Raw genomic sequence first — 21557 nt, forward strand, 5'->3', positions numbered from 1 at the left:
CATTAAACAAGAATGGTTACTCAAGTGAATGAGATGATAATTTTGCTTACATTGTTTTGCTAGCATAATATTCTTGCCTCCAAAAAACCAAAAAAGCGGTGCACCACATCCATGTGGTAGTGTTCACACAATTGTACTAATTCTAAGGACCTATGTTTTAGATTTTCATGAACAAATTGCATATTATAGTTAATTTACATCCTCCAAGAGGTTTGCATGAACTATTATATACCAGGACCATGGAACCATCTTAATTCTAACCTCAACCCATAACCAAACCCATAACCATCTAGGCTATCACTTTGGGAACATACTCTTCCTTTTAAAAAAACCTAGTCTTCCCTTCATCTCTTCTTCCTGATGTATGCCTCAAAATCCTATGTTTAGTGCCAATATTGTCAAGGGATGTTTTTAACATTACAATCAAGCTTGATTTTTCAATTGCACCCTTACCCTTTAAAATTGAAACAAAAAACCAAGATCCATTATCTTTAATCTATTCAAGTCTCTATTTGGATTGCATACCCAAAATTCTTGAAGTAGTCAATACAAATCGACCTCATCACAATGGCATCACTAATGAATTTTTATAGTTAAACAAGTATTAGCTTCCTTCCTTCAAAAAGTAAACCAAAAGCTTCACCTCAAATGTAAAGATTTGGAGGAAGGTTAGAAATTAACTGAGGTAGTAAGCTTATGGCCTACTTGCATTGATGTTACCTGCCATCGGAACTTTGAAACCAACATAATTCTCCCAGTCTACTTTACAGCTATGAGTAAATCCACCGTGTGTGCTTCCAAACCTAAACCTGTCATCCCAAAGCTGCAAAAATTGTATGACTATACTGGAAGCAATCAGCAAGGTTTACCTTTATTTGATGATTAAATCAGAGAATCTGCGGGAGAGACATTCAATCAGGGAACTTGCAGGAGAGAAATTCAACCTATGCATCATGTTACTCCATGAAGTGACAACCTGTAAGATGGTTTCACATGTACCTAATGAGCAGTGTGATTTAGGCTTGTTCTCAGTCAACTTAATCATTCATCAACACAAAATATTGTCGTGCATGTGGGTGGGTGTATGAGAGAGAGAGAGAGAGAGAGCTCTAGATAAGTATAAACAGTGCCATTGGCAGATTCATGAAGCTTTCTTTGTGACCCTCAAAGGAGCATGCAATGCTCATGTCAATTGAAGGAACGTAATAATATGAACTTGTATTCAACCATTGTGCGAAAATGATTCACTTTTCACTCAACTTAATGCAATGTAAATTGGTAATCAAGGGCGGACTCTATCTATTCTCCATTCTTATACAGTTTGGCTATGTACAGCTTGCTGAAGAATGTCTTCCACCCCTTTAACTGACATGTGCGCTATATATGGAGAAAGAGATGGGCTCAAGTGATGTTATGTTCTCCTTAGCTGTTCACTTTGCATCACAGGTGCAAGACCTTCTGGAGCAGCTGAAACCTTGACATCCTCTGATTTTTTAAACAGGGTGGTGAAAATCTCACGATGGCACTGATCACAGAACCAAAAGTAGGAGTAATGGCCCTCCCCTTCCAGTTTGTGGAGCACCGCCTGTGGCACCATCCGAACTGCGAACTCGTTGATTGCAAGTGGCACCATCTGATCTTCAGTGCCCTGCAAAACAAAACTAGAAGTTTAGTGCTGTGTGTGTGGGGGTGTGTGTGTGTGTGTACACATCAACTCACCACACCAAAAAAGTGTGTATGTTCATGAAGGATTTTAAAATAAGAATAGAAATATTTACAAAGTGCCTTCTGGTCAACCAGACAGTGTCAAAGATGGGAAGAAAACATAGGAAGCCACAAGGCTACAATGACAATAAGTGGAAATCACAAAATAGGTACAGCTGGGATGGAATGGATAATCTCCATCCAATAAGTAGCCACCTCTATGAGGACTATACCAGCAGAAATCATGGAACTCACTTGCCACAACAAAAATCCTTGAACACAGCTTACATGACCATAAATACCCAAGGTCAAATAAAAAATGGTGCTGCATGTCCTCCAGATATGTAATAGACCACTCCAACACAGAAAATGAAAGAGATGGGGATGCTCCAACAGTGAAGCAGCTGTAGGTGGCATCTTGACCAAAACCCAGGAATAGATGACCGAACGTTGCCATGTCACTGAAGTCCATAATTGGGAAATGAAGCCTGTGACCTATCTAACCACTAGGCAAGAAATGAAGACATGCACAAGAGTCTCATCACATGTGGTGCAAAAGGCACATCTACCGCGAGATCTTGCGCCATCACAGCATATCACGGGTGAGGATACTCTCTATAAGAAACCTTTAGATAAAGGCTGCTCCCTAATAGGGAAGTGTAGACCACAACTGAAACAGCCAATCACACCACTTAGCTTTACTATCCTTGAAAGACAAATTTGTTTACTTTCTCAATCACTATCCCATATCTTTAACTATCTTTTGCTAAACCAATTGGGCAATCGTTTTTTAATTAAATCCACTGCACACAAAGGCCCAATCCAAACATGGGGACAAATCCTTTAATACAAGCAAAGGGGAATGTTGTGTCAGAAGTGGTGCAGCAATGGAACCGTAAACATAAGCTGTAATAAACTGCCGAAACACAAAACAAAAGAGAAAGGGAAAAAAAGAACACGATACAGATGAGAACTCAGATGTATGTTCCGAAAATAGAATCCATATATCAGACACGAGACTGTCGCATACAACAGTGAGTGCTGGTTGCGTGGGCACTGGCACCGGCTCCTCTCTCCACGGGACCTCCAAGTGGTGAACTGACCAACTGAGGAGGAGCCCAGAATAAATAAGCACAAATAATGCCATAAAATATGTCAGGTCGGCCAGCAATAAATGCCCAATATGACCATAAAACGACAAAATAAAAAAATGCCTAAATAACCTAAATAATGTGACCAAGCCTCTGCAGCTCAGACTCACACATGAGTTGACATATCTGCTAACACCCTCTCTCAGATCATGGGTGATCTGATACAATACAATGGTACAATGAGAATGAATCATAAACCATACAACATAGAACCACCAAGTAGAACCATGGATACCCAAGTAATGGGTGATCAAGCTACCACCAAGGTGCCTCGGAGAGAACCTGATGTCGATGTCAATCGTACCAGCTCCGGAAAATAGAGAAGATCATAGAATATATTTGTGTCTATCCCAATGTCTCTCGGTAGTATACATGACCATCCTGTCAAAATTACCTTTGGAACATACGTGACCATGAATTCCCTGCCTTTGGTCAGACTACCAAAGTGTCCCCTCATGTGAGCTCCAAACGAAAGCCACCTGCTCTCTGTTAAAGAACTAGCCCATCATGAACCTAGATGTTAATTCTAGCTCCGGGATTTGTACCTGCCAGACTACGATCAATGTGTCAAGGATGTCCCCCTCTGGATGATCCTGTGCATCTGTATAGAAATATAGATGAGGCATGGCTAGGGCTGCCCCATCTCACCACCCTCTCACACTCCCTCTCTGGCACTGGAGAGTCGTGAGGGATGACCTCATCACCACCACTAGAAAGCAGCTAAGGCACCACTAGAAAGCAGTTGAGGAAGGGGCCAACAAGCCCTTCCCACGATCCAAAGAAGAGGATCCCTTCCGCGCCTTGGACTTCACCTTGATAATGAATCTAAGTCAGAATCTGAGGCAGATGATGACTCGTCAGAGGCGTCCACATCGCGCTTCGTCTTCTACTCCTTTTTCTTCCTGGAAGTCGCTAACTCTTTGCAATCCTTCCGTAAATGGCCCTTCTTGCCAAAGTGGTAACACTTGGCCTTCGACTTCTTTGTCTTCAAACCCCTCTCTAAAGCTGTAAGAGTCTCACCTGAACCTCCATGGAGCTCGTCATCAGTGGATGTGCATGGAGGAGCCATCTGTAGAGGATTTAAAAGAGAAGTAGAGAAGAGAAGGTATTTGGAGAGGGAACACAGCCAAAACACAAGCACAGACTGCAAAAAACAAGAGTTCACATACAGTATAACCCAAAATTTGACTGAAAGAAGACAAAAGCTGCTGCAAAAAGTCAAAAAGTCAGTCAAAAACTGCCAAAAACAGTAAAAACGGCCTAAAGGTACAGTCGTCCAGCTAGGAAGGAGTTAAGAACACCAAAACGCAAACTAAGTACTGCCACAAAAGGTTGGAAAACTGTCGCAGCAGCCTAATTACTGAAAACGCAGACAGCGGAGGGTCTGTTGATAGCAGGCGATGGCAAATCTGCAAAAAACGCAGGTAAAACAGGTCGCCTATATGGAGCAGCAATCACATGATCAGCAAGGGTGAAAACAGTCCTGAAATCAGCAAGAAAACACAAAAAAGACACAAATCTTGAAATCTGATACCATGTCAGAAGTGGTGCAGCAATGGAAGCGTAAACATAAGCTGTAATAAACTGTTGAAACACAAGACAAAAGAGAAAGGGAAAGAAAGAACACGATACAGATGAGAACTCAGATGTGTGCTTGGAAAATAAGATCCATATATCAAACACGAGACTATCGCTTACAACAGTGAGTCACTAGCTGCGTGGGCACCGGCACCGACTCCTCTCTCCATGGGACCTCCAGGTGGTGAACTGACCAACTGAGGAGGGATCCCAGAATAAATAAGCACAAATAATGCCATAAAATATGTCTGGTCGGCCAGCAATAAATGCCCAATATGACCATAAAATGACGCAATAAAAAAATGTCTAAATAACCTAAATAATGTGCCCAAGCCTCTACAACTCAAACTCACACATGAGCTGACATATCTGCTAACATGTTGGTGCTATTCTCTAAACTGGCTCAAAATCAATCAACAACCCCAAGAAGCCCAAATAGTAATAGTCCTAAAACCCAACCATGCAAACAGCCATCGTATTAAACTTATCACATTACATGTGCTTAGTGGGCCAGTGAGGCAACATAGAGATCACTAGTACCTTATCTTCGATGACATTAGCCTCCTTTCTTGAGTCAACAGAACACCAAGTAGAAACGTAGTATCTCCTATTGAGGAGCAATGAAATGGAGAGAGAAAAAGATTGTGGTATTTTGATTTCTTAAATCAAACTTGAGGCACACATGTAGAGGCCATCCTTTACATTTCTAGCACGTAAACTTAACCTGAATAATATTAATGGGATATCCCAAGCATCTAGTGACCTGTCACCTCTCCACAAGAAACAATCCGACCCTACCCACCCAACGCATGCAAGTCTCTTCTTGTAAAATTGGTAAGAATGGACTTGTTGGGAATAAAGGCCCTCGTGCCTTTTAATGTGCTCTGGTGTTAACACACCCTTAGCACTTGTACTTTCATATATATATCTATATCTAAAAACCTAAAGTGGTACACTTGTCATTGTATCCACAAATCTTGCACACTCTCTACTCTGCTCTCTCACTCTATGTCCCTCTCTGTTGCTAATAATCCATGTGTGCCTTGATCCTTGCGCTCCCCGTCACTACAAATTGGAATCAGAGTGGGCAAGAGACAGGTCAGGTGTTGCAGAAGTCCCAAGTGGACTAGACGATCAGCAGTCGGCAATCGACTAGTGCAGAAGCAACTGCAGCTAAAGAACAGCCAAGGCGACTAGCAGGGAGCAGGCAAAGTGACTGCAGCCGACGAACGTTCAGTGGACGACTGATGCGACAGTCCGGTGCAAGCGTAACGGGCCAAGCGACTGGTCAGGGATCCAACGTGGACCACAACGACAGCAATCTTTCTTGATGGGCGACCACACAACTGTCAACCAGCGGACAGGATGACTTCAGCGGGCGGCAGTTTGGCAAGCGACGTGTCACAGACCTAAACGGTCGTTGACCCACCATCTCTCCTCTTTTTCAAAAAAAATTGAGATTATTTTTGCCTCCTCTCCTCCAGGTGTTCGCGTGCGCAAGCCTAGTGCGCAAATCTGTGCAGGTTTAGGCCCAGAAACTTAGGGCTTTTCCCGAATTTGGTGACCTTAACACAGAACTGGACAATCTGACTCAGAAATTGCAAAATCGATGCACATTTACCCGGGAATTTTGGGGCTTTTCACATTTTGGTGAAATTCTTTCAATTTCACTGAAATTAGTGTACACCGGACTTGAGAAATTTGGGGATTTGTCCACATTTGGTGCGAGCAAGACACAACACTGATATTTGTCTTAGAAATTGCAGGAATTTGTGACATTTTGCCTCCGACATTTGGGGCTTTTCATGTATATGCAAGAATTGGGCTGAAATTTACCCAATTTCTCGACATTGATGCACATTGGACCCCGTGCAGTTTGGGGCTTTTGCAGTTTGTGCAAAATTTGTGCGCCGTTTGGTCATTTTATGTACATGCGGGTTTAATTCCATGCAATTTGGACATCTAGCACTTGAAAATTTTGGGGGTTTTGCTGAAATTGCTCTATTTTGGCAAAATTAGCATGTTCTATGCATGACAGAGAAATGCAGATGTGTGGTTGATGCTTTGAGCACAAAATTTTTGGGGCTTTTGACCGTGTGTGTCAAATTTTATGCCTATGGGTACATGTACAACAGAAATTGCAGCTAAAATTTGGAATTTCTCATGTAATGTGATGTATATGCCCTTGGAACAGCTGTAATCAGTTGTGGAATGCAGTAGCACATGGTTTGGTGCTTCTGAAAATTTAATTACAGATCTGAAATCTCTGCTTCTATGTGGTCATTTATTGCTGGTTGGTACTTGTTTGTACCTTGGTCACTTGTGTGACAATTTGGGCCTGCACTTGCTGAATTTTTTGGTCACATTTGGGCTGAAAATCATGGCTGGCAACAATGACAGCAGTAATCTCATGCACATAAAGAAGCTTGAAGGAGCACATAACTTCGCAGTTTGGCAAAAACAATGCTACAATATCTTGTTGCAAAAGAAGCAGGCAAAGCTGATTAAAACCAAAGGGGGCAAAGCCCACAGACATGGAACAGGAAGATTGGGATGAGTTACATGAGCTCAACCATCGAGCTATCGATTTCTGATGCCTTGTTGTTTAACATTGAAGGTTTGGATTCTGCATATGCTATATGGACTCAACTGGAAGAACTGTATGCACAGAAGAGTGCCGCAAGCAAAGTGTATTGGCTGAAAAAGCTTATGGATCTGCATATGAAAGAGTGTACAGCAATCTCTACTCACTTGAGTGAGTTTAACTCCATTTTCAACCAGGTGGTTGCTTCGAAGTTTTTGATTGATGAAGAATTTAAGGCTATGTTTTTGCTTTGCACTCTTCCAAAGAGTTGGGATACATTCAGGACTGCTATGACCAATTCCAATGCGATTCTTTTGTATGCTGATGTAGAGAGTACTCTACTCATGGAAGAAATGAATCGGCAAAACAATGCATCCAGTAAGTCTTCTAGTGCTTTGCATACTAGGGGCAGATCACAGCAGAAAGGCAAATCTGATAGCAAGGGACGCAGTAAATCACATGGCAAAGATGTTGAATGCCATCATTGTGGCAAGAAGGGTCACTTTAAACGTGACTACTACAAATGAAAGAAAGAGAAAGGAAAGGGCAAGAAGGCAAATGATAGCAAGGAAGAGAATAAAGAGGATCAACCCAAGAAGAGTAGTGTCAAAATTGAAGAGGTGAATGTAATCACTCATGACAGTGACATTGGAAATGACGTACTTTTGGTCTCTTGACACTTTGGCGCACATGCTTTACTTGCAGATGACAGATGATGAGATGCATACCTGGATTCTCGATTCAGGTGCTTCCTTTCATGTCACCCCTCATCGAGAGTGGTTCTCTACCTATACAAGGGCTCGATATGGTGTTGTCCATCTTTGGGACAACTATGCATGTGACATTGCAAGTATTGGCAATGTGCAGTTGCAGTTTCAGCATATTTCTGTCTTCACACTTCAGCATGCACGCCATGTACCTCAACTCAAGAAGAGCTTGATTAGCACAAGGCAGCTAGATGATGATGGATTTCATACCACCTTTGGTGATGGGAAATGGAAGATTCGTAAAAGGGATCTAGAGTGATTACCAGAGGTTGTAAAAGTGATACCTTGTATCCTCTCCATGTGTCTAGTGTGAGTGATCATGTTATTACCGTGACCAAGCAGCCAAGAATTTCTTTATGGCATGGCCGGTTGGGACACATGAGTCAAACTAGAATGAAAATACTTTCTCGTTTGGGTTACTTGTCTTGTCTTTGTTATGCTGATTTTGAGCATTGTGATCATTGTGTTTATGGTAAATATACACTGGAGTCTCATAAAAAGTCTCTTTCGCTGAAATCTTCTCCTCTAGAGTTAGTACATTCAGATGTATGTCAGATGCCAGGATTATCGTTAGGGAGAAAGAACTAATTTGTCACCTTTGTTGATGATGCTACACCGAAGGTATGGGTTTATCCTATTCATAGCAAGGATGAAGTGCTTGACAAATTTAAAAAATTCTTGGCATTGGCTGAAAATCAAATTGATAAGACACTTAAGTGTCTTCACTCTGACAATGGTGGGGAATATGTTTCCAAGGCCTTTTAGGCATTTTGTGACAGCAAAGGGATCAAGAGGAAGCTCACTACCCCTCATAATCCACCCCAAAATGGAGTTGCAGAGCGTATGAATCGAACCATACAGGATAAGGTCCGTACGATGCTATCTCAGGCTGCATACTCCATGGTTTTTGGGCAAAGGCTGTTATGGCAGCCGTACACTTAATTAATCGGTCACCAAACAGGTCTTTGTTGGGGGGGGGGGGGGGTTTGGTGTGTTGTTTCCCCAAGAAGCGTGGTCGGGCAAGCCACCTTCATATGCTCAATTGAAAGTGTTTGGCTGCAAGGCTTTTGTGCACATTCGTAAAAAAAAACCCAATAAACTTGAGCCAAAGTCCTGTAAATGCATTTTCCTAGGATATGGTGACGAGGGTGAAATGGGGTATAGATTATGGGATCCCGAGAAAAGGAAAGTAGTATGCAGCAATCATGTTATCTTTCGGGAAGATCGCATGCACAAACAGCCCGAAAGAACAGAGAAAGTCCTTTGGGTTGTATTCCGGGAAGAAATACCTTTTGGACAGTAAAATGTGCCCGCTGTACAGCAGCAAATACCTGCTGTAAATGAACTTGTAAATGCAAAAAATAATGCTGGAAATGATCAGCCAGCTATTGCCCATGATAATGAGTCACTACATATACAAGAACAGCCAAGACAGCAAGTTGTTAATGCTGATTTGCACGCTGAAATGCCAGGATAGCATGTTGAAAATGGAAATTTACACGAACAGCCAGCAAACAATGATCATTGGGTTAGAAGATCATCTAGGGCTACTAGACAACCTGATAGATTTGTTCTTGGTGCAAACAATATGGCTAATTATGTCATGTTGATAAACTGTGGTGAACCGTCTTGCTTCAAGGAAGCAATGGACAGACAGGACAGCAAGAAATGGTATAAAGCCATGTTGTCAAAAATGGAATCTCTTGAGAAAAATGGCACTTGGGACTTGGTGCAATTGCCTAAAGGGAGAAAACACTTCCATGCAAATGGGTTTACAAGATGAAGGTCACTTCTGATTCCTCACCAAAGTACAAAGCAAGATTGGTTGCGAAGGGGTACAAGTAAGAATATGGAATTGACTTTGATGGGATCTTCTCTCCTGTAGTCAAAATGACTACATTGAGAACCATTTTGGGCTTAGTTGCAACTGAAGATATGGAGTTCATACAGATGGATGTAAAGATTGCATTCTTACATCGTGATCTGCATGAAGACATAGATATGTAACACCCTGAAGGGTTTGTGGAAAAAGGAAAAGAGAAGATGGTATGTAAACTCAAAAGGAGTTTGTATGGGCTGAAACAAGCACCAAGAGAATGGTATCATAAGTTTGATACATTCATGCAGTCTCAAGATTTCCATAGAAGTCAAGTGGATCATTGCTTGTACACTAAGAAGGCAGCAAATGGTAGCCTGATTATCTTGGTTCTGTATGTAGATGACATGCTGATTGCTGGAAGGGATACTCATGCCTTGGACTCGTTGAAGCACAGTCTTCATATCGCCTTTGACATGAAGGATCTTGGTGATGCAAATCACATTTTTGGCATGCGAATACTCAGAGATGGATCGAAAGAATTACTCTATCTATCTCAGCATGAGTATATCTCCAAGTTTTTGCAGCGTTTCAATATGGAGGGGGGAAAACAATTGGCGTTCCATTGCCTCCATACGTGAAACTCAGTGCAGAGGATAGTCTTATATCTGATGATGAGAAGGTTGAAATGGCCAAGATACCATATGCTTCAGCTGTTGGCAGTTTGATGTATGCTATGGTCACTACACGTCCTGACATTGCCTTTGCAGTGGGAGTGGTTAGCACATACATGGCAAACCCTGGTAAAAAGCATTGGGAAGCAATAAAAGGTATTATGAGATACCTCAAAGGCACAAAGGAGTTGTGCATCTGCTTTGGAAAGCAGAAGGCATCTGTTGTTGGCTTTACGGATGCAGACTATGCTACATGCGGATTGCAAAAAGTCCACTTCTGGGTATGTGTTTACCTTCACAGGAGGAGTAGTCTCTTGGATCTCCAGGCTACAAAAGTGTGTTGCATTGTCTACTACAAAGGCAGAGTATGTGGCTTCCACTGAGGCATGCAAGGAGGCTTTATAGCTTTCACATCAGGTGGGAGAGCTTGGCATTACAGAGTTACCTGTTCTCCATTGTGATAGTCAGTGCTAGTGGAATCCCGTCTTTCATGCAAAGACGAAGCACATACAGGTGAAGTACCACTTCATTAGAGATGTACTTGACAGCAAGAGCATTGAGCTTGTCAAAGTGCATATAGATGATCATCCTGCAGACCTTCTCACGAAGGGTCTTCCAACAAAGTAGTTTGCTCATTGCTGACAGATGATAGGAGTTGGATAGATATATGTATTTCAGCTTTGTATATACCTAGACTTAGCTTATTCTTTTCGCCTCTTAAGGCACATTGCCTTTAGGTGGGTGGTTGTTGGGAATAAAGGCCCTCGTGCCTTCTAATGTGCTCAGTTGTGAACACACCCTTAGCACTTGTACTTACATATATATATCTATCTAAAAACCTAAAGTGGTACACTCGTCATTGTACCCACAAATCTTGCACACTCTCTACTCTGCTCTCTCTCACTCTCTGTCTCTCTCTGCTACTAACAATCCCTGCGTGTCTCGATCCTCGCGCCTCCCAACACTACAGGACTTTTGTCTGTTGATATAGAGATCCAAAGCCAAAACTAAACAATCTCCAAATGACTATTGCTCGATCCAACTTTGATCTTTTAGCCTTGAGAAACATAACAAAATCATCTCCAAGAGATTGGCTAACAAGCTTAGCCCCATTGGGAAGAGTTAGACCAAAGAGATCACCATCAACCGCTAGTTTATCCAATACAGGAAGGAATGGGGGAGTCACCAAGGCAAACAATGAAGGGCTAAACGGGAAACTCTCACAAAGGGCTAAGTAAGAGCAATACCTTCAGTTATGGCCCTATTAAGCATTATACGATGTACAACACCTGAGCTGATTGTATCAATGAGGGATGTCGTTCTAGGCCCAAAAACAAGGTAGACATTAATTGGCAAAGAAATTTCAAAAGACCCATTGACATGATTGAAGGCTTTTTCAAGTACCACTTGAATCATAATAACCTCCTTATCAAATGCTTTGGCACAATCAATCCCCAACTAAATGTTCAATATGTTGTGCATAATGTTCCTTCCCTTATTAATGAATCATGTTGCCTCAGGTGAATCAGCTTTGGGAAGATTTTCTTGAGCCTCTTTGCAATTACCTTGAAGAAGATTTCATACAACAGAAAAGCTTGAAGCCAAGAAACCTTAGGCAACAATTGAAGCATTGCAATTTTAGAATCACATGGCATCTAGCCAATTCTCCAAATTTACGAACAAAGGAGATTAAGTGGAGCCTCATCGACATAAGTTGAGAAGAGTTCATTTGACAAGCCATCCCATCCTCTCTCTCTCTCTCTCTCTCTCTCTCTCTCTCTCTCTCTCTCATGAAGAAGCTTAAATTTAATGAAAGTATTTACATCAAGCATTCTGACCAACCTAAGAAAATCCCAACAATCACAAGCGAAGCCAAAAGGCCACCAAAACACAACACACAAATATCATGTGGGCCGCACAACTAGAGTGGGGTGAACAATGTGCAACCAAGGGGTAGCCGCATTAGGGAGGACCGAGTCCACTGAAACCATTGAAGAGATTTGCCATAGTAGTAATCCTGGAATATCGGCTACATGGCCATGAATACCCAAGGTTAAATCAAACCCGAAGGCATTACAAGTGCGCGAAATATACCAAAGAGCCATCCATCTAAGAAAATGGAGGCAAGAATGATTTGACTGCAAAGTGGACAAAGAAGGCATCTTGCCCATGATCCGAGAACAAATGGGCATCCATTTGTTGAGTCACCACAATCCACACACAAGAAACAAAGCTCCAAACCTGTCTTGCGACAAGATGGGAGATAAAGAGATGATTTAGAGTCTCATCACATGTAGCGCAAAAGATACTATGGCCATGGGAGATCTTACAAGCATACAACATATCCCCAATGGGAAGATAATTCTTGTCTACAAATAATAAACAAAATCATACAACAAGGCATAGACTAATAAAATAACTCAATAGGGTTAGGGTAGCTGAGAGACAATGAACAATGAAGATGAATGAGTGAATAATTAATAAATATGATACTCAATGCAACAAACACACTATGCAAGGTATATATTGAACCTCAAATTCCCCGATCTCTAGAACTGTGACACACAATATTGGCCATAAAGAGTGTCATACTTTGATGGACCCCCAAGACTACCTCTAAATGCATTAAGTAGCAGTAAATGTAGATCAAGGAAGTCTCAAGCAGTGCTAGACAAAGTTGGACAGCTCAAAACAGTAGGCAACTGACTAGAAAAGTGTTTGATGATGAAGACAGCAGCAGTTGGAGTGAAAACACAGGCTGCAAATGCTAACATGGCAGGCTGGACAGCAAATGCAGGTGCTGATGATGATGTGGCAGGCTAGGCTCAAGGCTGAAAACATTGGCAGAAATTGGTCGTACAGCAGCAAACACAGCAAGGTGATCAGCAGTCGTCGCATGACAGAAGGTGTTTGGATGCAGGCCCCAGCAGTAGAGAGCAGTTCGAACTGAGATATCCTCCTTATAAACTACCTATACGATGACCCATCTAATTTTGCACTAGCAATACCCACGCTGAGAAATATGTGAAGGCATTTAATTTATACTTTAGAAAGTATTGCCACATAAAACTGAAGAAGTCATCAACTATAAAAAGAAGTACAATGCACAATTAATGGGGGTAGTGGATGCAAGCCCGCAAAAATCAGCATGGATCAACCTAAGGGGCACCTCAGTCCTCCACTTTATGATAAGTCTGCTGAGGGCATGGTGTGTGGTGCTATTCCCCAAGTTGACAACCTTTATAGACATCCTTGTTGAGCTACAATACACTTTACAGCTGATTAGAATCTTTAAACAGCCCCAAAACACGCTTAATTAATGAAAAACACAAATTTGGTGTGCGGTTCAAGAGAATTTTAGTGGGTTCCCCAAAACCCTAATTTTTGGGACACCCTTCAACATGTATAAATAGACAGGCTACCCACCATTCAATCTCATCTCTTTTGTACAAGTTCTCATCCCTTCTTTGCAGATTTCAGCCATCAGCCTTCATCCATGTGGTGGTCTACCCTTCGTGATTGCTGCCACTCCTTCCACACCTCCTCCAATGCTTGGCACCTTCTTCCTCAGCTATCGCCCAACCACTGTCTCTAGCACCCTCCCTCCAGTTGCATTCAGCATCATTGTCATCACCAATCCCTCTTGCTACTTGCATTTGGACTCAATAGTCCCTAGCGACAGGTGGCAACCCTTCTCCATCCATCAAGTGACCTTTTGCAGCCTACATTTGGTCTTCTCCTTGTTGAGCTAAAAATGCATTAGCTTTACTTAAACAACCCCAAAACATGCTTAATTAATGAAGAAACCTTGTTTATTTCAAAGAAACGCGATCCTAGAGAGTTTCTATGTCCCATAAGTACAAACCCACTTCGGAAACTTTCCATTAATACATATGTTGCCCTCCATTCAGCCCTTAATCTCGTTTTTACAGATTTCAAATGTTTCCGCTTGTTGCCCACACCCCGTTCATGGAGGACATCTCAATCAAAGCTATCCATTCCTGTCTCCATCAGTTGGTGCTTGATTTCAAGCCCTCTTCACGCAGTTTGCAGCTGATTCCAACCAAGCGACTGTTGTTCCTGTGCAGACCTGCTGCCATACAACTTGCCACATCATCACAATCCTAAAGTCTGCGTTTTTAGTCTTTCTCTCTCCTGCATGCTATCTTACCTGCGTTTTTTGTCTCTCTCTCCAGTGATCTATGTTTTTAGTCTTTCTCTCTCCTGCAAGCTATCCTGCCTGCGTTTTTAGCCTTTCTCTCACCTGCTGCCTGCATTTTTAGTATTTCTCTCTCCTCATTTGCTGTCTGCATCAGATCCAGCTTCTCACTGTTGTGTTTGCTGGTGTTCAACATCCGAAAGCTGCCTTGCTATGATTCGGAATCTGTTCAGAGTATGACACACTCTCCAGCTCATTATTCCTGCCCTGATCCTTGAGATACAAGAGTTCGAGGTACAATATTCATTCATTGTATAGTGTGTTTACTGCATGAGCATCGTATATTCAGTAGTCATATCACTTCATTCATTCACTGTGTTCATTGTCTCTCAGTTACCCTAATCCTAATTGGGTTCTTTTATCAGTCTGTGCTTTGTTGTACAGTTTCTATTTATGTTTCTGTGTTAGGGTATTTCTTTACACTCCTCACCTAGTGACAGTTGATGTGCTTCTCCATCCTTCTGTTAGCGCCTCCTCCATTGTTGCATTTGCAACTTTCTACTGTCGCTACCCTCCTAAGGCACCATCCTAGCAATTGCCTCAGTCTCCTAACTATGTGGTGATCAATGTTTGGTGTTTTTCTCACCTTCTATCACTCCAACTAGTGGTCACAACACTTGGGATCCGTCTCTCATAGATGTGACTCTCTGACACTCCATTGCTTTGTCCTTGGGGATTCTGTGCACTCTTACATTCATTTACAGCATTCATTCACTTCAAAGTTTCTCCTCTATGTATTTGTCTCTGTGTTTGAGTTTTGAGTTTTGCATTTGGATTTTGCGTTTTGCATTTAGGGTTTGAGTTTTGCTTGTCACTGTTTGATTCTTTGTGTTGTTGGGTGTAAAGGCCCTTACACTACTCCCGTGTATATATTTATTTACACATGTGAACACACCCTTGCGAGTGCAAGTGTACCATACCCTAAGTATAAATACATTCTTTTATTCTTTGTGTGTACCACACTAGTATACACCCATCCCTCAACTCTTCACCCTCACTGCACTCAACAGCTACACATCTCAATTGACACACACATTTGCTGAGTACTTTCTCTCGCACTCTTCAAACTGGTATTAGAGCTTCAACAATAGTGTGCGTGCTTCTCAAGGACTGGACAAGCCGGTCTTTGCGTGTGAGTGTGAGTCGACAGGTAGTTGAGCTCAAAAGTCGACAGGCATGACCAGTCTGAGATCAATTTCTGACCTGGTGACAACGTTTTACAAGTTGTTGACACCAGGCGACGAACAGGTCTGCAAGCGACAGGCACGTGATAGGTGATAGGCTGGCATGGCCAATAGATGGTAGGAATATCAGGCACAAGCACGAACAGCAACGAGCAGCACATCAAATGGACACACGACAGCAGGTGATGATCAACAGGCAACGACTGCTGCTCAACAACAACACTGCATCAGTTTTTTATTCGCCCATTTTCTTATTTTATTATGTTATGTGGTCTATCCCCTACTCATTGGCAAGGGGATTCACACGTGCAAGCACAAGGCCCAAATTTGTGCAAATTTACACCTGAAAATTTGGGGTTTTTCCCAAATTTGATGTTGGGCATGCAAAACAATGACATCTGACCCAGAAATTACAAACATTGTGTGCATTTCCTTCAAAAATTTGGGGCTTTTCTTATACAAGTGAAATTTTGCTCCATTGAGTCTTGTGCACATTTGGACCCCAAATTTTGGGGGTTTTGCAGAATTTGTGAAATTTCTGCAAGATTTTCCCATATTTGACACTCAAGATGATGTATTAGTGCAATTGGGGCAGATTTATTGCAAAAATTTTCGGGCTTTTTGCATCGGTGATGCATTTTAAGCAAATTTGTGCCTTGACACTGAAATTACAGCAGATCCACTGCTGAGTGGGAGAAATTAGGACTTGGGATGTATCAAATGTTATAAAAGGACAGCTTCTCTTGATATATGCATTGTTGAATGCTCATTATGCAGTGGAACACTGATACATACAGCACTTGGGTTATTGCATTTGGGCATTACGGTGATGTATTATTGAAGTGGGAGCTGTCATTTATGCAAATGTATCAGATTTGATTCATATACATGCTGTAATCAGCACTTGGGACTGAAATCGCAACAAAATAACTGCTTCGTGGACACCTTTGAAAGTACAAGCATGTGCACTTGCTGTTATATTCAGCAACCTTGCTATTGGCTGAAAGTATTCAGCATCTTATTGTAGTTTTTTACTGCTGAAGATGGCTGGCAATGCATCTACATTTGACACAAAGAATCTTTTTGAGATTCATAAATTTGACAGCAATGGCTTTGATCTTTGGAAAGATCATATGCAAGGTATACTCTTTCTGAAGGATTGTGATGATGTCTCGGTAGAACATAAGTATGTTGCTTTGTCATATGAGTATTGGGCTAAAATGAATAAGAAACCCATTACTTACATCAAAATGGCAGTCACAAATAATAACTTGGGTTGATATCAAGGGACTCACCACTGCATATGCAATTTGGGAGAAACTCAAGGCTACGTATGAGAATACTACTTCTATCAATCAAGTCCATCTCATGTGAAAGTTAGTCAACTTAAAGCTTGATGAGTCTAAGCCCGCCTCAGAGCATTTAAATGTAGTCACTGGTATTTTGAGTCAGTTATAAGATGCAGGCTTGCCAGTTTTTGATCCTAAGCTGAGGGCTATCTTCTTGCTCATGACTTTCCCAGATTCATGGGAAGCATTGGTTGTGTCATTGAGCAACAACCCCAACTTGACATTTGATGGTGTGTGTGATTCTATTCCTAATACAGAGATTAGACACAAGGCAAGTGGGGAAAATAGTGGATCAGCCTATAATGTAAGAGGACAAACTGAAAAGAGGTCAAATGCTGCAAACAAGAACAAAAATCGCAGCAAAAGCAAGGAAAAACAGCAAGATGTCACTTGCTATCAATGTGGATGCAAAGGGCATAAAAAGCCCAATTGCAGGTACTGTAAAAAGGAGCAAGAACACAAAAGGCAAGCTAATGCAAAAGGCAAGAAGAATGAGAAGGATAGCAGCTCTACCCCTAGAGAAACAGAAAAGGCAAATGTGGTATCTAATGTTGTTATTAAGGAGACAAAAGAAGATAAAGATGTTGATTTGTTGGTTGCATCTTCAAATCCACATGCTATGGCAATGGAAGACATGTATATCACTAAAAGGGATGTGATAGATGCCTTGCTATCTACTCATGATGTTTTGTCACAATCGTGGATTAATGACAGTGGTGCTTCATTTCATGTAACTCCATCTTTGGAGTGTTTCTCTTCTTATACAAAAGGTAACCTTGGGAAAGTCTATCTAGGCAACAACCATGCATGTGATATTGAAGGAATGGGCATTATACACTTGGCTCTTGAAAATGGTCAGGAATTGATCCTTCATGATGTTAGGTATGTACCTGGCATTAAGAAGAGCTTGCTTTTTGTTGAGCAAATAGAGAACAGGGATTACTTCACTACCTTTTGTGGTGAAATGTGGAAGATACAGAAAGAGTCTATGCTAGTCACTAGAGGTGGTAAAAAGGGAACTCTATATTATCTCCACTGCAAGGCACTTCCTAGAAAGTTTGTTGTAGTTGCTGGAGTTATGGCACAAGTGTCTTGGACACATGAGTCAAAAGGGTTTATAGGCACTTTCTTCACTTTGAAGAGTTGATGTGAAAAACTCAAAGCTTGACTTTTGTGATGACTGTGTTTTGGAAAAACATGTAAAGAGTTCATATTCTCATGGAGCCTGTAGGAAGGCATGCATCTTGGATTTAGTCTATTCTGATATATGTACAATGCCAATAAAAACTCATAGTGGTTTTTCGTTATTTTGTGTCTTTTATTGATGACCACTCTTAAAAGCTATGGGTTTACTTGCTTAAGCTGAAAAGCGAGGCATTGGATGCCTTTAAAAATTTTATGCATTTGTGAGTATCCAAAAGGGCTTAAAATTAAAATGCAAAAGAACAGACAACGGAAAAGAGTATGCATCTAAATAATTCAATAAGTTTCGTGATATTAATGGAATTAAACGAGAGCTTACAACTTCTTATAAGCCATCATCTAATGGTGTGGCTGAGCGAATGAATCGCAGCAACCGATCTCCACATTGTGCACTTGAAAGTGGCATCCATGAAGAGATTTGGTTTGGCAAACCTACTTCATATGACCACTTAAGGGTCTTTGGTTGCAAATGCTATATACATGTACCTATTGACAAACAGAACCAAACTTGACATGAAATCCCATAGAGGCATCTTCATGGGTTATGGAGATGGAGGTGAAATGAGCTATAGAGTTTGGGTTCCAAGCATGAAAAAGGTACTACACAGCCGAGATGTGGTTTTTAATGAGTCAAAGCTGCTAAAGGACTCCTATTCCTTCTTTGGAATTGCCATTCAGGTTGAGAGGGGGTTCCTACCCTTCTTGGTATTCTACACGCTTCGGCACTTGTCTTCAATATCCGTCTTCCCCCCTATTGAACCTTCCCCTATGCATTGCATAATTTTATCATCCTTATACTAGGGCGCCTGGGCAAGTGAACAATTTTTTCACAAGGAACACTATCCAAGTGGCACCTGTTGCATGAGCATTCTTCAACATGTAGCATACTATGCATCCCATTGGGGAGAGCACCACTAGACGGATCCTAAGTTGTTTCCACCTACAGATTACACCACCATCCTTCTTCACATGATACATTATCACCTCTTCCCTCATTATCAACAACCTCGAGTGGATGGGTCAATTTATACTTTTTTGTGATGTGTAGGGTGTACCATCCCTACTTCCGTCTTCTGGGTCATTGTTACTTAATCGGCCACCACCCATAGAATAAACTTTCCACACCCAAAAAAAACCAACAAAAACAAAAGTTCAATAAGGTTTCATCCGCCTTTGTAGGGCTTGGTAGGCCACTGGGCAACCAACGCACCCTCTATCCGATGCTTGACTACCCTCTCTAGGGTGATTGCTTGGACTCTATTGGTAAGATAGCCATCGCCTCTGCAGTCTTGGTAGGCCACTAGGCAGCCAATGTGCACCCTTTGTCCAATACCCTGGCTGCTTTGGGGTGGGACGCCTTGGAGTGAATATTGCAAGCCTTCCCTTTTCAGCTCAGTTTTGGGCCTAAAAGGAGATCTTGAGCTAAAACACGATTTACAACTGATTAGAAGTCTTAAACAGCCCCAAAACATGCTTAATTATTGAAAAACACAAATTTGATGCACAATTCGAGAGAGTTTCAGTGGTCCCCCAAAACCTAAATTTTAGGGTACCCTTCAACGTCTATAAATAGACAAGCTGCACACCATTCAACCTCATCCCTTTTGTGCAAGTTTTCGTCCCTTCTGTGCAGATTTCAGCCATCAGCCTTCATCCATGTGGCAGTCTACCCTTCATGGCTGTTGTCACTCCTTCCACAGCTCCTCTAGTGCCTCGCACCTTCTTCCTCAACTATAACCCACTGCCTAGTGTCCTCCCTCTAGCTGCGTACTGCATCATTGTCATCACCAGCCCCTCCTACTACTTGCATTTGGACTCTACAGTCCCTAGCAATATGTGGCAGCTCTACTCCATCCATCAACTGACCTTCTGCAGCCTACATTTGGTCTTCTCCTTAGTCCATCCTCTTGGCAGCTCCTCCATTGCTGCACTTGCAGCTTTCTACTATTGCCACCCTCCTCAAGCACCATGTTGGCAATCGCTTCAATCTCCTCACTCTTTGGTGATCGACCTTTGGTGTTTTTCTCGCCTTCTGTCACTCCAACTAGTAGCCACAACACTTGGGATCCCTCTTCGATGGACGCCATTCTCCAACACTCTATTGCTCTGCCTTGGACATTTTGTACACACTTACATTCATTTATAGCATTCATTCACTTCAGAGTTTTTTCTTTATGTGTTTGTCTCTGTGTTTGATTTTATGAATTTTGCTTGTCACTGTTTGAGTCTTTGCATTTCAATCTTGGTCATACATGCTATGTTTCCCCAGTGCAAACCCTAGCATATCTTTGCAATCCTTGGATACTTTTATGCATAGAAGGCCATCAACTATATGATGGTGCGACAATTCATAAAGAGACTCATACCAAAGTATCGAAAGCAAAAATATAGAAGCTTATCATTCATAAGCTCTTGTGTGGTGGCTAAAGCCTAGAAGCAATGGAACTCAAAGCCCTCAAAGAGGCCACTAGGCTCTGCCTCATTGCAAGCAATCACTAAACCAACCTAAGAGTCTGTGGCCTCAATTGTCGTTGCAATGAAGAAAACTGAAGTGACATCCCAACCCTTGTTAGTATCGAACTTGGCACAACCTAGACCATGGATCTTGACCAAGGAGTTGCTCCCACATCAAACATTCCCGACTCCAAGGGCTCAGGAGACAAAAATGTCCTAAATAGGGGTCATGTGGTGTATGGTTCCAATATCCACAATCCAAAAGCAGGTGAAGAAGTACTTGATCAGATAGACTAGGCCTCTACGATCACCTCGTCAAGAGGCAACTCACAAATATGCACTAAGCTCGTATCCTTTAATGTCTATACAAAGACAAGGTGAGCCTCTGGTCCAACAGGCCAATTAGACATGCCCTCTAAAGTTGTGAACAAAACTAGTTGTAATGACTGGCCAGTGGCAGTGTAGGATTGAGTCCTCCACAGTCCCTACTTTTGATCGCCACCACCCTACCTCCCTTGTTGGGGGTTACCCACCCAAGGGGTGAGGGTTCTTGGGTTTGCATTGTATACCTCTAGCCTTTGAGTAACACTTGTTGTCAAAGTGACCAACCTTTTGATAATGTTGGCAATACCTATTTTTCTTAGGCACATTCTGCTACCCAAGTCTAAGGATACATAGGATGTTCCCTAGCGATTCACTTGACTGGTTTTGTGTTTTGTTTTAAATTTGTTGTTTCTTGTATTTTCCTTACTGCCCCTTCTAAGAAGTGGTAACAAGAGCCCCCTCTGAAGAGTAAGTAGATGCACTTAATGGTGTCAATGGTGATGTAGCGAAAGAAGTGGGTGGAAAGGGTGGGTTTTGAATTTGAGGTGTG

General features: G+C 41.9%; 1 protein-coding gene across 2 annotated transcripts in view; it reads right to left on the reverse strand.

Annotated features, from left to right (window-relative positions):
• Positions 1-1116: 1116 nt before the first annotated feature.
• LOC148020797 (uncharacterized) overlaps positions 1117-21557 on the reverse strand; it is an 86937-nt gene continuing 66496 nt past the window's right edge. For both annotated transcript variants that reach the window (XM_087698608.1, XM_087698609.1), the window contains one exon: positions 1117-1648. In XM_087698608.1, the coding sequence (XP_087554734.1) occupies positions 1412-1648 (237 nt within the window). In that variant the 3' untranslated portion in view covers positions 1117-1411. The remainder of the gene's footprint in view (positions 1649-21557) is intronic.

This window comes from Lygodium microphyllum, chromosome 18 (assembly GCF_053477565.2).
Source record: "Lygodium microphyllum isolate KBCC chromosome 18, Lygodium_microphyllum_v1.1.10, whole genome shotgun sequence".
In the NCBI taxonomy this organism is placed as follows: domain Eukaryota; kingdom Viridiplantae; phylum Streptophyta; class Polypodiopsida; order Schizaeales; family Lygodiaceae; genus Lygodium; species Lygodium microphyllum.